The sequence below is a fragment of the Bos mutus genome, chromosome 2 (assembly GCF_027580195.1).
Source record: "Bos mutus isolate GX-2022 chromosome 2, NWIPB_WYAK_1.1, whole genome shotgun sequence".
Taxonomy (NCBI): Eukaryota; Metazoa; Chordata; class Mammalia; order Artiodactyla; family Bovidae; genus Bos; species Bos mutus.
The window spans coordinates 39,555,536-39,570,737 of NC_091618.1; the positions used below are offsets into that span (position 1 = coordinate 39,555,536).

The 15,202-nt window shown below is 43.7% G+C and overlaps 1 protein-coding gene across 3 annotated transcripts in view; it reads left to right on the plus strand.

Annotated features, from left to right (window-relative positions):
• Window positions 1-15,202, plus strand: part of PLEKHM3 (pleckstrin homology domain containing M3) — a 223,240-nt gene that overhangs the window by 21,225 nt on the left and 186,813 nt on the right. For all 3 annotated transcript variants that reach the window (XM_070387515.1, XM_070387529.1, XM_070387524.1), the window contains exon 2: window positions 8,248-9,158. In XM_070387515.1, the coding sequence (XP_070243616.1) occupies window positions 8,564-9,158 (595 nt within the window). In that variant the 5' untranslated portion in view covers window positions 8,248-8,563. The remainder of the gene's footprint in view (window positions 1-8,247; window positions 9,159-15,202) is intronic.

A 15,202-nucleotide genomic window follows, 5' to 3' on the forward strand; every position in this document is an offset into this window, starting at 1 on the left:
CATTCATATACTGTGTGCCAGGAACCATGCCATGGGTTGTCCTGTTTAATTCTCTCAGCTGTTGATATTTTAGGAGAGTTAAAGTTAAGTTTAAAGTTAATTTATGTTAACTTGCTGATTTTGCAAATGTGAAGATTGAGATTAGGAAGATGCGGTAATTTACCAGCGTCCCATTGCTGGTAACTGACGCAGCTGCAGCTCCTTTCTTCGTACTGAGACCCATAGTTGTCACTCCTGACTTCAGCCTCCTCTCCTCAAGGGGCTGGACTAGATCTTCTAGGCCAGGAATTAGATCTTCTGAACCACAGCCCACTAGAAAAGGTGGCCCTCTGCTTGTTTTTGTTTAAGTCATGGTTAAAAAAAAACAAACATGAAGTTTACCATTGTAATCATTTTAAGGTCAATAGTATTTATATTCGTATTGCTGTGAAACACATCTCCAGAACTTTTCATCTTGCAAATCTAAAACTCTACACCCATAAAACAACAACTCCCTTTTACCTCCTTCCCTAGCCCCTGGTAACCCCCATTCTACCTTTTAATTTCCATGAATATGATACACAGATGACACCACCCTTATGGCAGAAAGCTAAGAAGAACTAAAGAGCCTCTTGATGAAAGTGAAAGAGGAGAGTGAAAAAGTTGGCTTAAAACTCAACATTCAGAAAACTAAGATCATGGCATCTGGTCCCATCACTTCATGGCAAACAGATGGAAAAACAATGGAGACAGTGACAGAGTTTATTTTTTTAGGCTCCAAAATCACTGCAGATGGTGACTGCAGCCATGAAATTAAAAGATGCTTGCTCCTTGGAAGAAAAGCTATGACCAACCTAGACAGCATATTAAAAAGCAGAGACATTACTTTGCCAACAAAGGTCTGCCTAATCAAACTATGGTTTTTCCAGTAGTCATGTATAGATGTGAAAGTTGGACCATAAAGAAAGCTGAAAAATTGATGCTTTTGACTGTAGTGTTGGAGAAGACTCTTGAGAGTCCAATGGACTGCAAGGACATCAAACGAGTCAATTCTAAATGAAATCAATCCTGAATATTCATTGGAAGGACTGGTGCTGAAGCTGAAACTCCAATACTTTGGCTACCTGATGTGAAAAATCGACTCACTAGAAAAGACCCTGATGCTGGGAAAGATTGAAGGTAGGAGGAGAAAGGGACAACAGAGGATGAGATGGTTGGATGGCATCACCGACTTGATGGACATGAATTTGAGCAAGTTCCGGGAGTTGGTGTAGGACAGGGAAGCCTGGCGTGCTGCAGTCCATGTGGTTACAAAGAGTCGGACATGACTGAGTGACTGAATAACAACAGCAAAGACATTGAAGGCATTTAGAACAGTGTCTAAATAGTAAGTGCTCCACTAGAATATGGGACCTCCCTGGTGGCTTAGGCAGTAAAGAATTCACCTGCAATGTGGGAGACCTGGATTTGATCCCTGAGTCAGGAAGATCCCCTGGAAAAGGAATGGTAACTCATTCCAGTATTCTTGCCTGGGAATTCCCAGGGACATAGTAGCCTAGTGGGCTACTGTCCATGGGGTCACAAAGAGTCAGACACAACTGAGTGAGTAACACTTTGATTCACTTTGACCACTGGAATAAAAGCTCCATAAGGACAGGATTTATGTCTGTCTTGTTCACTGTTGTATCACCAGTGCCTAGAACACAGTAGTTGCTTCAGTAAGTGTTTATGGAATGAATAAATCACTGTAGCTCTCAAATTCTTTTTAGCTATTTAATTTATACTGTGCAGATGCAGGCAAAAAGCTGTATCTCTCATGTTAATTCATTTATTACACTAAAGGGTAACTTTTTTGGCAGTTGTTAAAGCAGTACCTCTATTATTTATTGCTAGAGATAATCATTATGTGATGAGAGGGCTGTCAGTGAGAGGGACAGGAAAGAGACTGGGACTTGAGAGGATGGTCACATCCTAGTCCCTGTGATGGCCACCAGCTGTGGCTTCTTGCCTTCACAGAGGAGAGAATTCAAGAGAGAGCCATAGAAAAGTGAAAGAGGGTTTATTCCGGGAGATAACATACTCTGTAGACAGAGTGTGAATCATCTCAGAAGTCAAGAGAGGCACCAGGATATGGAGTTGTCAGTTTTTATAGGGATGGGAAGTTTCATAGGCTATTGAGTAGGAGGAGTGTTCCAGCTATTTTGGGGAAGGGGTGGGAACTTCGGGGACTGGGCCACTGTCCACTTTTTGACCTTCATGGTTGGCCTTGGAACTGTCATGGTGCTTGTAGGGGTGTCATTTAGCATGCTGATATGTTACAAATGAGAGCTTCTCAGGTGGCACAGTGGTAGAGAATCTGCCTGCCAATGCAGGAGATGCAGGTTCAATCCCTGGGTCAGGAAATTCCCCTGGAGGGTTTAATGGCAACACACTCTAGTATTCATGCCTGGAAAATCCCATGGACAGAGGAGCCTGGCGGGCTATAGTCCATGGGGTCACAAGGAGTTGGACATGACTGAGCACACGCCTTTGTTGTCATCGTCACCATGTTACAGTGAGTGTATACTGAAGCTCAAGGTCTAGTGGAAGTTGACAAGGTCTGCCATCTTGGCCCTAATTGGTTCCACTCAGCGTGTCATGTTCTCAGGCTGTGTCATTCTTTTAAAGGCTGTGCCCTCCTCCTTTCCTGTCTGAGTACTGACAAAAGCAAAAGAGGAAAGGAAAACAATGTCATGATTCTAAAGTTAGCCATTCAAAAATTATTTTATTTATTTATTATTATTTAATTGTTTAAAAGGGCTTCCCTTATAGCTCAGTTGGTAAAGAATCTGCCTGCAATGCAAGAGATCCCAGTTTGATTCCTGAGCCAGGAAGATCTGCTAGAGAAGGGATAGGCTACTCACTCCAGTATTCTTGGGCTTCCCTTATGGCTCAGCTGGTAAAGAATCCTCCTGCAATGTGGGAGACCTGGGTTTGATCCCTGGGTTGGCAAGATCCCATGGAGAAGGGAAAGGCTACCCACTCCAGTATTCTGGCCTGGAGAATTCAGGGTGTCAACGAGTTGGACACAACTGGTTCTAATCAGTGTGTCATGTCCTGAGGCTATGTCATTCTTCAAATGTTGTGCCATGCTCCTTTCCTGTCATTCATTTATTCAACAAATACTTTGTTGAACCTCAATTTTGTTTAGGGGGCCCATAGGTGAACAAAATCACTGTCTGAGTGGGTATTGACATCGAAACTAGTAATTATGAATGTCGTGTGTATAACTTACAGAAATGCTGGTGCTCTTCTGAACCAAGGCCCTTGTATCCTTAAACAAGGACATTTAACCTAGTCTGGGACACCAAAGAATGCTTCCCTAAGGAAGTGATGAGTCCTGATGATTGTTTGTAGTGTGGCAAAATACTCTGAAATTTAGTGTCTTAAAACAACTTATTTTCTCTCATGGGTCTGGGATAACTAGACTCAGCTGGAAAATTCTCTCTTGGGATCATGATACTTTCTGGGGCTAGAGTCATCACAGAGCTCAATTAGGCTGCCATTCAAGACAGCTTCTTCCCTCATGTGTCTGGTGCCTCTGTGCTCTAACACTTGACCTCTCCCTCCAGCAGAGTAGCCTGGACTTTCTGTCTAATTGGCTTAGAACTCCAAGAAATAGGAAGAGGAAGCTGCCAGGCCCATTCAAGGCTGCACCTCCAATGGGCTCAGTATCATTTCTGCCACATACTAGTGATCAAAACATCACAAGCCTTGCCCACATTCTCAGGAGAGGAAATGTAAACACTCTCTCTGATGAGGAAGTAGCAAGTTCTTGTACAGAAAAGCACGTGGGATAGGAACTATTGTTGTGGCCCTCTTTAGAGAGTGCGGGTTTGTCACTTGGTGTTAGGTTGGACCCTCAAAGATGATTAGGCATTGATGTGATGGGTGGAAGAGTCCAGGAGGGCATAACTCCTCTGGCAATGGGATCAGCCCCAGTGCAGGCCTGGAGATCCAAAAGGTAAACCTTGGAGGAGGAACTGAAAGGCTTATGTGACTAAGTGGAGGAATGAGGAGAGGAAGAGTGGCCTGGAAATCCTGGGGTACACGGTGAAGAGTACGATTAATGCACGTTTACATCAGAAAACAAAGAAAATAGCTGTGTAGGTTCCGGACAGAAGCAGTGGAAAGCACCAAAAATGAAATTCCTAGAATAGGAAGAACAGATTAGTTCCAAGGACTTGGGTTGGAGTAGGGATGGGTCAGGAATCTTACCCCAAATTACATAGCTAGAGTGAGACAGAATTAGGATTCGGAGCTAGATCTGACTCTAGATCTGCTAGCTTGCTTGCTATACTCCACTATATTGCTCACCCCACTGCCTATGAAAAGTCATTTTATATAATGAACTTGAAAATCCCTTGCTAACCAAAAGGTGATTTACTCTTCCTAATTTCTTCCGAGCTATCCTGGCAAATACCATCTAAGTTTTCTAGGCTCAACTCGAAGGGCACGTCCTTAATCTCGCCCTCGCCCTTGCTGTCAAGTGACCCCCTCCCTCCTTCCCCCACCAAATCTGTTTCCATTCTCTATCAAGGAAGTGTTTTGGACTTATTTTCTTAGGCTCATCATGATAGACCATGAGTCTAGGGCCAGAGTGTATTTGATTCATCTTTCCATCGTCAGCATCTTTTATCTGTCGTGACCTTAATGAATCATGAATGGATGGTAGATGAGTGGTTTCTAGAATCCCTGGGTAAACAGCACTGAAGTGGTTCTCAAGTTGAGTTGTTACTGCCCTTAATGAGGGATTAAATGAGGCATTGCATTCAAAGTATCCTTGGGACCTCTTACTCTCTCTGGACCTCTGTGTCCCTTTCTGTGGAAGATTGGGGTTGCAAGGATGATCTCAAAGGCCCCTACCTTGTCTACAAGTTTACAAATTTAGAGTGCATTGGGATGAAGTGTTCCGCAAACCAGTGGTGCTGGCCAACCGTGGTTATATGTTCCAGAAAAGCATCTACTTCTGCTTTATTGACTATGCCAAAGCCTTTGACTGTGTGGATCACAATAAACTGTGGAAAATTCTTCAAGAGATGGGAATACCAGACCACCTGACCTGCCTCTTGAGAAATCTTTATGCAGGTCAGGAAGCAACAGTTAGAACTGGACATGGAACAACAGACTGGTTCCAAATAGGAAAAGGAGTTGTCAAGGCTGTATTGTCACCCTGTTTATTTAACTTCTATGCAGAGTACATCATGAGAAAGGCAGGGCTGGATGAAGCACAAGCTGGAATCAAGATTGCCAGAAGAAATATCAATAACCTCAGATATGCAGATGACACCACTCTTATGGCAGAAAGTGAAGAAGAACTAAAGAGCCTCTTGATGAAAGTGAAAGAGGAGAGTGAAAAAGTTGGCTTAAAGCTCAACATTCAGAAAACTAAGATCATGGCATCTGGTCCTATCACTTCATGGCAAATAGATGGGGAAGCAGTGGAAACAGTGTCAGACTTTATTTTTTTGGGCTCCAAAGTCACTGCAGATGGTGACTGCAGCCATGAAATTAAAAGACACTTACTCTTTGAAAGGAAAGTTATGACCAACCTAGACAGCATATTAAAAGCAGAGACATTACTTTGCCAACAAAGGTCCAGTCTAGTCAAGGCTATGATTTTTCTAGTAGTTATGTATGGATGTGAGAGTTGGACTATAAAGAAAGCTGAGTACTGAAGAATTGATGCTTTTGAACTGTGGTGTTGGAGAAGACTCTTGAGAGTCCCTTGGACTGCAAGGAGATCCAACCCATCCATCCTAAAGGAGATCAGTCCTGGGTGTTCATTGGAAGGACTGATGTTGAAGCTGAAACTCCAATACTTTGGCCACCTGATGCGAAGAGCTGACTCATTTGAAAAGACTCTGATGCTGGGAAAGATCGAAGGTGGGAGGAGAAGGGGATGACAGAGGATGAGATGGTTGGATGGCATCACCAACTCAATGGACTTGAGTTTGGGTAGGCTCCGGGAGTTGGTGATGGACAGGGAGGCCTAGTGTGCTGTGGTCCATGGGGTCGCAAAGAGTCGGACACTACTGAGCGACTAAACTGAACTGAACTGAACTGAACCAGCTTGCAAATACCAAAGCAGGGAACACACGAGTATATTTCTAGACATTTTGATTTTTTTTTAAAAAAGTCAATTTGAAGGTATTTATACTTTCTAGTATGTATAAAGAGTGAATTTTAAGCACTGGGTAAGGAAAGGAAAATTCAAAATAGAATCTTAAGTGAATAGCTTTGTGCTCTGCACCTTAGTGTCTCTTCTCTAAAGTGGGAAACGTACTTTATGATGTTCATTTAGAATTTTAGTCAATAAAGAACTAAAATTTTTAAGATTTACTTTATATTTTTTTCTTAGCCTCTGGTGTACAAGATGAAATTGAAAATTACAAGTTCCAAAATTACAGCAGTAGTAAAACTCTGCTATAAAATTCAGGAGACTCAGGCTTAGCATAGACACAGCAAATAAAACCCTGTTTGCAACTAGAAAAATGTTATAACTGATTTTCAGTCAATTCCTTGCCAACATAATAAAAATCAAAATCTAAAAAGTAGATAAATTCACAGTCATTATCAGTTTTAGGAGAGGTTATCCACCAAATTCCTATAACCTTGATACATTTAAAATAAAAGGCTGTATATACTAGCTTAACACATTAAGCAATATAGATTAGTGCTGTTGATGTAAATACAATGATTTCATGGCCTAAGTGCTAAAAATGATTTTATTGTACCACAGAAATTGTGCAGTTTTAGAGAAAAAAGCACATTTATGTACCTTTATAACAGCTTGCAAAGGTGTTGCTAATTGCCTGGTTTATCTACTTGTAAGTAGTTAAGGAAATGCAGAAGGCAATGGCACCCCACTCCGGTACTCTTGCCTGGAAAATCCCATGGACAGAGGAGCCTGGGTAGGCTGCAGTCCATGGGGTCGCTAGGAGTCGGACACGACTAAGCGACTTCACTTTCACTTTTCACTTTCATGCATTGGAGAAGGAAATGGCACCCTACTCCAGTGTTCTTGCGTGGAGAATCCCAGGGATGGGGAAGCCTGGTGGGCTGCTGTCTATGGGGTCGCACAGAGTCGGACACGACTGAAGTGACTTAGCAGCAGCAGCAGCAGTTAAGGAAAACAGAGCTTACCTAGTTGTTTTGTTTGTTCATTTTTTGATAAAGATACAAAGGTGTATGTTGAGCATGTGAAATGTGGCTAGTGTGACTGAAGAACTTTATTTGATTTTTAATAAAGTTAAATTTAAATAGCCATGTATGGCTAGTGTCCTCCATATTGGACAGCATTACTGTTCTCATTTGGCTTGGCTTCGAGGATCTAGGTATCTCAGACAGTGAGGTAGTATTAGGATTCTTTCTGCCCAGCCCCAAGGCTGAACCTACATATAGTGAAAGTGAAGTCGCTCAGTCGTGTCCAACTCTTTGTGACCCCGTGGGCTGTAGCCCACCAGGCTTCTCCATCCATGGAATTTTCCAGGCATGAGTACTGGAGTGGGTTGCCATTTCCTTCTCCAGGGGATCTTCCCGACCCAGGGATTGAACCCAGGTCTCCTGCATTGCGGGCAGATGCTTTACCATCTGAGCCACCAGGGAATCTCCTGAACCTACACATAGGCAATCCTCAAAGCCTCGGGGAGTTTCAACACTGAAACCTTTTTGCAAGCTGACTGGAAAAATTGTTCAGAGTCATCTTCAGGCATTACGTCATCCAAACGTAGGAAGCATAGCACAGTGACATTCAGAGAAAGAAGGGCCATTCGTCTTCTCTGCTTCCCCTTTGCACCTTTGAGCTGATCAAACCATCATTGCTTTCAAAGTTTGTGAAAAGACTCATGCAATTATGACTTTCAGACTGATTATGATAAAGGTCCAGTCACAGAATTCCTAGTCTCTTTTGCTTACTATTTTAGGTCAGTATCAACAGAGATTTGCCAGGGCAGTCTTTTCACACCTGCTATAAAAGGCTTCTCTGTGTGAGTAAAAGCTCTTGACTTTAATTCTGCTCATCAGGAGTCCCACGCTGCTCTGTGTAAGTTTTAACACAAAGTAGAGATGTGTACTTGTACTCTTTAACAGTAGAACTTCTGGATGTTGTCCACGTTTGGGCATGACTGTCATGGAAGAGATGTCTAGATGAAGATATAACTGGGCAGATTTGTATGTGTAGAATACAATGAACCATGTGCCAATGTTGTTCTGTTTATTTTCTTTCAGGAAATCAAAGATGGCCGTGACGTTGCTTTGACAAACACTTCCTGTTGTCTTGACAGTGGTCTCCCTGAAGAGTATTCTCAAAGGAATATTTGTCTCCCAGTATCTTTGTTGATGACTGTTATCATCTAGAAAATGCTTTTCATGTTTGGGAAATCAGCCACCCTTGTGCTTGACCTGCTCCGGGCAGCTGAATGAAAGTTCCTTCCAGTTGCTTCCAGAACTCTGTTGCCCAAAACGCTTCTCCTCGTTGGGTGAATGTTCATGAAGCCCTTTCCTGAACCAGTGTAGGAGGCTTTGGCCCCTTGGAGCCTATGACATGGAAGCTTTGGAAGTGGATGATATTAGCCCAGCCTTGGAAGTGACTGAGGATTTCTTTAATACTTTTGACAATAAGCTCGAAAAGGCTGTGCAGCAAGCGGAGGTTTATGGGATCCAAGAAGTCCCTGAACTGGTGGGGCGGGAGGTCCTCGGTAACATAGACAATGGTGCTATCAGAAATGTCACCTCCCTGGGCCAGGGTGGCGTGATCTGGGACCATTGTAAGACCAGACTCTTAGACACCAAAGTTCCAAATGTCTTCCCTGCCAAAGAACAGTTTATGGTCCAGAAGGGAACGACCCCAGATAATCTGTCCTGGATGGAACAAAAGGAAGCATCCACCTTTAATTTTTTCAACATCTGTCAGCGTCGGAGAGACAGGCCTCGTTCTGTGAATGACTTATTGGATGAGACCTCTACTTTTAAGCCTGGGCATGCTCGATCAAGGTCAGATATTACCCAGGTGGACTGGAGGGTGGTCCTTAAAACCATGCCTCTGCAGCAAGAAGTATCTCTTCAGGGTCCTCACTTTGCCAGGCCTTCTTTGCTGTTGTCCTCATCAAACAAGGTAGAAGATGCTCAAGGAAATACAGGTATGTCTTCATAGCTGACTGCTATTGAACAGTGGTTGATTTTGCTTTGTCTCTCTTGCATCTACCTCATGAAGTCTGCCTCTCCACTGTCCATGTCTGTCTTTGCCTACTTAAGCCCCTTCTTCCATTTACTTCCACACTTACCTTATCTGAAGTCTTCAGTCTTATTATTGTCCTAGGAGGTACTGAGGGAAAGGATAACTGTGGTTAATTCTCTTTCCTAATCTTGTTTGTTAGAATATTTCCGTAACTAAGGCAGTACTTTCCTTTGACATTCCATGATACCACTTATTCACATCAATAGATGTTTATCAGGTCATAAGCATCAGTCTTGTGCTATGAAGGCTTGTATGAAGTATGAAGACACAGTCCCTGCCCTAAGAACTTCTCCTTAGGCTGAGGGGATCAGACACTCCCAAAGACTCAGAAAGACACCCAGTGGTGAGAGAAAGTGGTGAGAGAAAGGAGATGCTCAACTGAAACACCTGGACAGGAACTTTTGTTTTACTTTATATTGTTGGGATTTTTTTTTAAAGAATGGGTGACACTGATTGTAAGAAGATAGAGGGAGGAGAGGACGCTTTGGGCTGGACTTGTCAGAAAAGGATAGTGAGACATCGTGGAACTTGAGCTGGACTTTGAAGGACACTATGTTGCAGAAAGAGAGTTGCAGTGGGAAGACACTCGGTCAGGATTATGGTGTGGTCAGAGGGACAGACAGAGGAGAGCGGGCTGACCCTCAAGGAGACCAAAGGATCTCATGATGATCGTGGGAGGAACAGTGTGAAAAGGTTGCTTAGGACCTCATGGTGTAGGCCCCAAGTTTCTTTTTCTCTTGTTTTATATGCATGCACACGTCCACATGGGTACGTACTCATGTACGTATGAACATGTGAACTTCCTCTTCTGTGAGACACGACAAACCATCTCTCTGTTTCTCTCAGTGTTTTTCTTGATGATAACCTCATTTATACAGGCTTTATACATGTATACATTTATACGGTAATCATTTATTACTAATGATTCTTCAACTACCTTGCATAACCTCTTAATTTGGATGCATGAGTGCATGCTAGGTTGCTTCAGTTGTGTCCTACTCTTTGTGACCCCATGGGCTGTAGCCCTCCAGGATCCCCTGTCCATGGGATTCTCCAGGCAAGAATATTGGAACAAGTTGCCCTGCCCTCCTCCAGGGGAGCTTCCTGACCCAGGGACGAAACCCACATCTCTTATGTTTCCTGCATTGGCTATGGGTTCTTTACCGCTAGCACCACCTTGGAAGCCCTAGTTTAGATGGCTTCTGCTCGGTTAACTGGGGAGACTTTTTTTTGCACTTTGTTTCTGTTTTAGCATTACGCGTATTTATTTATCTAAGAATGAGAGTTTTTCCTTAGGCTCACGTACAAGTGGCTTCCCAGGTGGCTCAGTGGTAAAGAATCCACCTTCCAATGCAGAAGATGCGGGTTCTAGCCCTGGTTCAGGAAGATCCCCTGGAGGAGGAAATGGCAACCCACTCCAGTAGTGTTGCCTGGAAAATTCCACGGATGGAAGAGCCTCGAGGGCTGCAGTCTATGGGGTCACAAAGGAGTTGGACATGACTGAGGACTGAATACACACCCATGCTGTAAACAATTGTACTCATTGACTAGTAAGCAAGCTCAGTTCTTGTTTAGTTTCTCGGAGTGCATGTAGATCTTTAAAAAATCTCTAAACCCCTGTAACCATTCTAAATCCCTGGCATAACCCAAGTTAGGACGTCGTATCTACAGTTTTATTTTTCCTTTCTCGTCTAGATTGTAAATGCAAAAACTGGCCTTCCTCACGTTCTCTAAAGGAACCTAAAGAGAGAACCTTCCTTAGCTGCTCCCTTGAGGATATGATGGACCATGATCTTTACTTTTTAATTCTCAGTTTTAAAAAATTTGGGTATTATGTTGAAATAAAAGAACTGAATGGTATTTCAAAAAGCAAACTGTAACAAATGGCCTTTGCAGGTACTGATGTTATCTCTCCTGGCCAGCTTTTGGGTATCCACGGAATACACATTCTGTCAGGAATTAATAAAGTTGGGAAATGACCTGCCAGGTTTCTGGCATCTTTTCTGTCTGGGACACTGTGGAGAACAGGAGATATAAATCTTGTCTGTGTTGCTCACTCGGTTGAGGGCAGGGGTAAGCAGGGCCCACTGGCTGCCCATTCTTGGGCTGGTGGGGAGGGTGTGTGGAGAAGAGTTAGATTCGTGGCTGGTCACCGACTCTGCCAGCTGTAATTCTCACTGCATTTGGGAGTGGATGGGGGGTGTGTCAGCACCCAGGTACATCCTTGTCAAAATCAGCCAAGATCTTTGAGTGAACTTCGCTTTAAAATCTTTGAAAGTAGCCATCCAAACTGCAGCAGTTGTTCCTCCTGAAGGAGTATGGCCAAAGCCGAGGAAGGTGCTGTGGTATCTTGGCCAGAGCTGGAGCTGAGGACCCAGGAGGTTTGGGATGAGGCCAGGCCTCATTCTTGAGCCTCAGACCTACACATCCCACTGCCTGGGGCATCTCTGCTGGACTGTCCCACAGGCACTTGGAAGTTCAGTGTCCAGAAAAGAGCCCATCATCCTCACATCCTCCACTTCAGCTGTTGTAAAAACTAACAGGGTAATGAGAGGTTGAGGGCTCCACAGAAGAAATAAACTTCAGTGAGGTGGGTTTCCATTGATGAGGGCAGCCTGGTTTTGTGTCCAGCCCTTATCTCTGTGTCTCTCCCTTACTTATGGGCTGTATTACTTTGTAGTCTTCTCCAGTTGATTTTTTACTCTCTTCTGGATCCTTCTCTGAGCTCATGTGAGTAGCTTAGAGACTTTCCAGAAGTGGGTTTCTCCTCAGCTGCCCCTTCCTCCTTTTTTGCCCACCCCCATCCCTTCCCTTTCCTTCGTAACAATACACCTGAGGGTCTTCTTTATTAGGTAGGGCCTCTGTGTCTTCCGCCTCATTTGGCAGTGACTAACTGGGCTTTTGAGCCTTACTGAGGATAAACATTGCTCTGGGTATAAAGCAACTCAGATTTTGGCATATTGAGGGCAGTGGGTAGCTGAGGTATAGTAAGAGCTATTTGGCTAATGGACAAGCCTGTCTGAAGAAGGCCTTCTGGTCTGACAAGGTAGCGAGCCTATTAAAAAAATGACTCCCGGTCTAGACTGTTAAGAGTTTCAATCCCTGTTTCAGTATTTACTTGATGTGTAACATAGGGCAAGTTTCTTAACCTCTCTGAGCCTTTATGTTTTTGGCCATAAAGCATGGGATAATAGTATTTACCTCAGTATCTTGTGAGCATTAAAGGGGTTAAAAGATCTAAAGTGCTTCTCATAACCATGTTTGGCACATAGTAAACACTTAAGTCTTTCCTAGTGGCTCAGACAGTGAAGAATCTGCCTCCAATGCAGGAGACCTGGGTTCGATCCCTGGGTTGGGAAGATCCCCTGGAGACGGTAACGGCAACCCACTACAGTATTCTTGCCTGGGAAATCACCTGGACAGAGGAGCCTGGTGGGCTACAGTCCATGGGGTCGCAAAGAGTCAGACAGGAGAAAGCGACTAACACTTTCACTTTCAAACACTTAATAAATGTCTTAAACATTTAGTAATATTATTACTATTACAATTGAATTTGAAACTCATCCATGAGAATCAAAGTGATCCTGCCAATCACTCCTGGTTTCTTCTGGCATAGTCAATTTCATAAAATGGCCTCACAATAAATATTTCTTCAATTGGCCTTCCTGCATTGTACTTTCTCATAGCTATTCACTGGTTCGTTAATGAGAAATAGACCATCCCTTGTCTCATACTGACTTGCCATCAACAGTTTACTGCCTTCCACACCAGAGTTTATGGTCACTGAAGAAGGGATTGTTTCTTGTGCAATGTTTTATCCTCAGTACCTAATATAGGGCTCTGAACATAATATGTCTTCAGAACAAATTTTTACATGCGAGATGAACATAATTCTGATAGAAATAAAGCTGATAAATTAAGAACATCAACTTCTTTAGCGGGTTTATGCCTTTCTAGAAAAAGGACCACTCCACCCTCTTTTCCGAGAGCCTCGCCCGGTCATCTCATAGCATCTCATACCTTGCATGTCTTTTCTGTGAAGTTCTTTAGCAGCAGTGAAAAATGAAGATTTGCTTTCATCTCAAAGGCTGCCATGTACTCTCCTTGTGATAAGAGAGAATCAAACAGATATGGCTTATAAAATAGCCCCTCGTGTTGGAAGAATGGTGTCCTGGCCGTGGAGGAGTCTCCGGATACCATCTCAGACTTCAGGGTCACACAGTTACGGTTACGATTGCCCTTTGTAGAGGAATCTTCTGACTGCCGTTTGGGGAGCACAGAGCCTGGGGAGATAATTGTGGTTTGCCCTTTGCGCTTTCTGTAGTTGGCAGTCCTGTGAGGTAATTTTTTGCATCACTCTTCAACTTTTGCCTGTTCCCTCATAATGTTTCTTTATAGAAGACTATTGCTTTGGGTTTGAAGATCACTTCTTTACTAGGTTTTTGGTATATATGAGAGCAATATACACCAAACAGATCAATAGCCTCCTTGTTACCATCAAAGCCAACATTTAAGCACCTGGTGTGTTATCCTAAGGGTAAGTGAGAGAGCCCAGGTGGAGAGAGAAGGGAAAAAATAATAATAATACTTTGTTCACTGACTGTTTCAAGTGCTTTGCAGATAGTCACTTATTTAATTCATTTTTATTGACTCCATTTTAAGGATGAGGAAACTGAGGCACAGAGAGCTTTAGTAATGTGCTTACAGTCCCCCTACTAGTAACAAATGGATCCTCAATTTGAACCTGGCACTCCATCTTCAGAGTCCATGCTCTTAACCATGAAGCTAGACCTGAACCCCTACTTTGGAAGCCAGTAGTTCTATCCCCAGAACCCTCCACTCTGGAAGCTGTGTTGGCAATCAGTCCCTGTTGGGGTAAAGGGTAGGAAGTGGTATGGAAGAAACAGACCTGGATAGTGTTCATTAACTAAAATTAATCCCTTGGGGAATCACTGGTTAGGAAAAACTGAGACGCACCAAAGCAGTCTAGCTAAGCAAGGTTTGTTTCCTGCTTTAACACGTTTACTACATGGACAGTTACAGAGCTGGTCACAGTCCTTTAGGGGACCAGTGAGTCTGCAGAAGGAAGACTGCAGCTTTGCTCTTCACAACCTTGAATGTTAGCCATGCAGAAAAGCACAAGGGAACTGAACCCCTGGTTTGTGACCATGGAAAGAGGGCTTCAGAGTTCTGCCCCATCTCCGCTGCCTTTCTCAGTCTTACTCAGAAGCCTGTGAATGCATTCTTGAGATTCCATTGCCTCAGGCAGAGGCAAACCTAAGATAGACTGTGCTAAGTGCTAAGTGAACAAAGGGTCCTGCCAGTGGGTCCTACAAGGTGGGTGGAGTATAGCTTGAATCCAACCTAGTTAAGACTGTCTGCATTATCTGAGGATGGAATTATCGTGTCCAAAGGATGAGGTCATAAACTGATGGAAAGGGAGACAGCAACAGTTCTTTTTTATCCCCCAGCTTTATCGAGGTGTAATTGACAAAATTGTAAGATATTTTAGGTGTCGTCATGATTTGATACACACATACACTACAGAAGCACGTATCCATCTGTTAAGTGACACATCCATCACCTTACATCACAGGCACTTGTTTCTAAAGAACCTCAGGGTGAAAGTGAAAGTGCTAGTCGTTCAGTGGAGTCCAACTCTTTGGACCCCATGGACTGTACCTGCCAAGCCCTTCTGTCCATGGGATTTCCCAGGCAAGAATACTGGAGTGGGTAGCCATTCCCTTCTCCAGGGGATCTTCCCAATCCAGGGATCGAACCCAGGTCTTCTGCACTGCAGGCACATTCTTTACCACTGAGCTACCTCAGAGTAGGTGGTGGAGCCCAAAGCTTCCCCAGGGCCAGCCTTTCCTCCTGCCATCCCAGGGTCTGCGTTGCCCGGGGCAGCTGTAGCAAGGTGTGACTGGGAGCCAGTCCTGAGTAGAG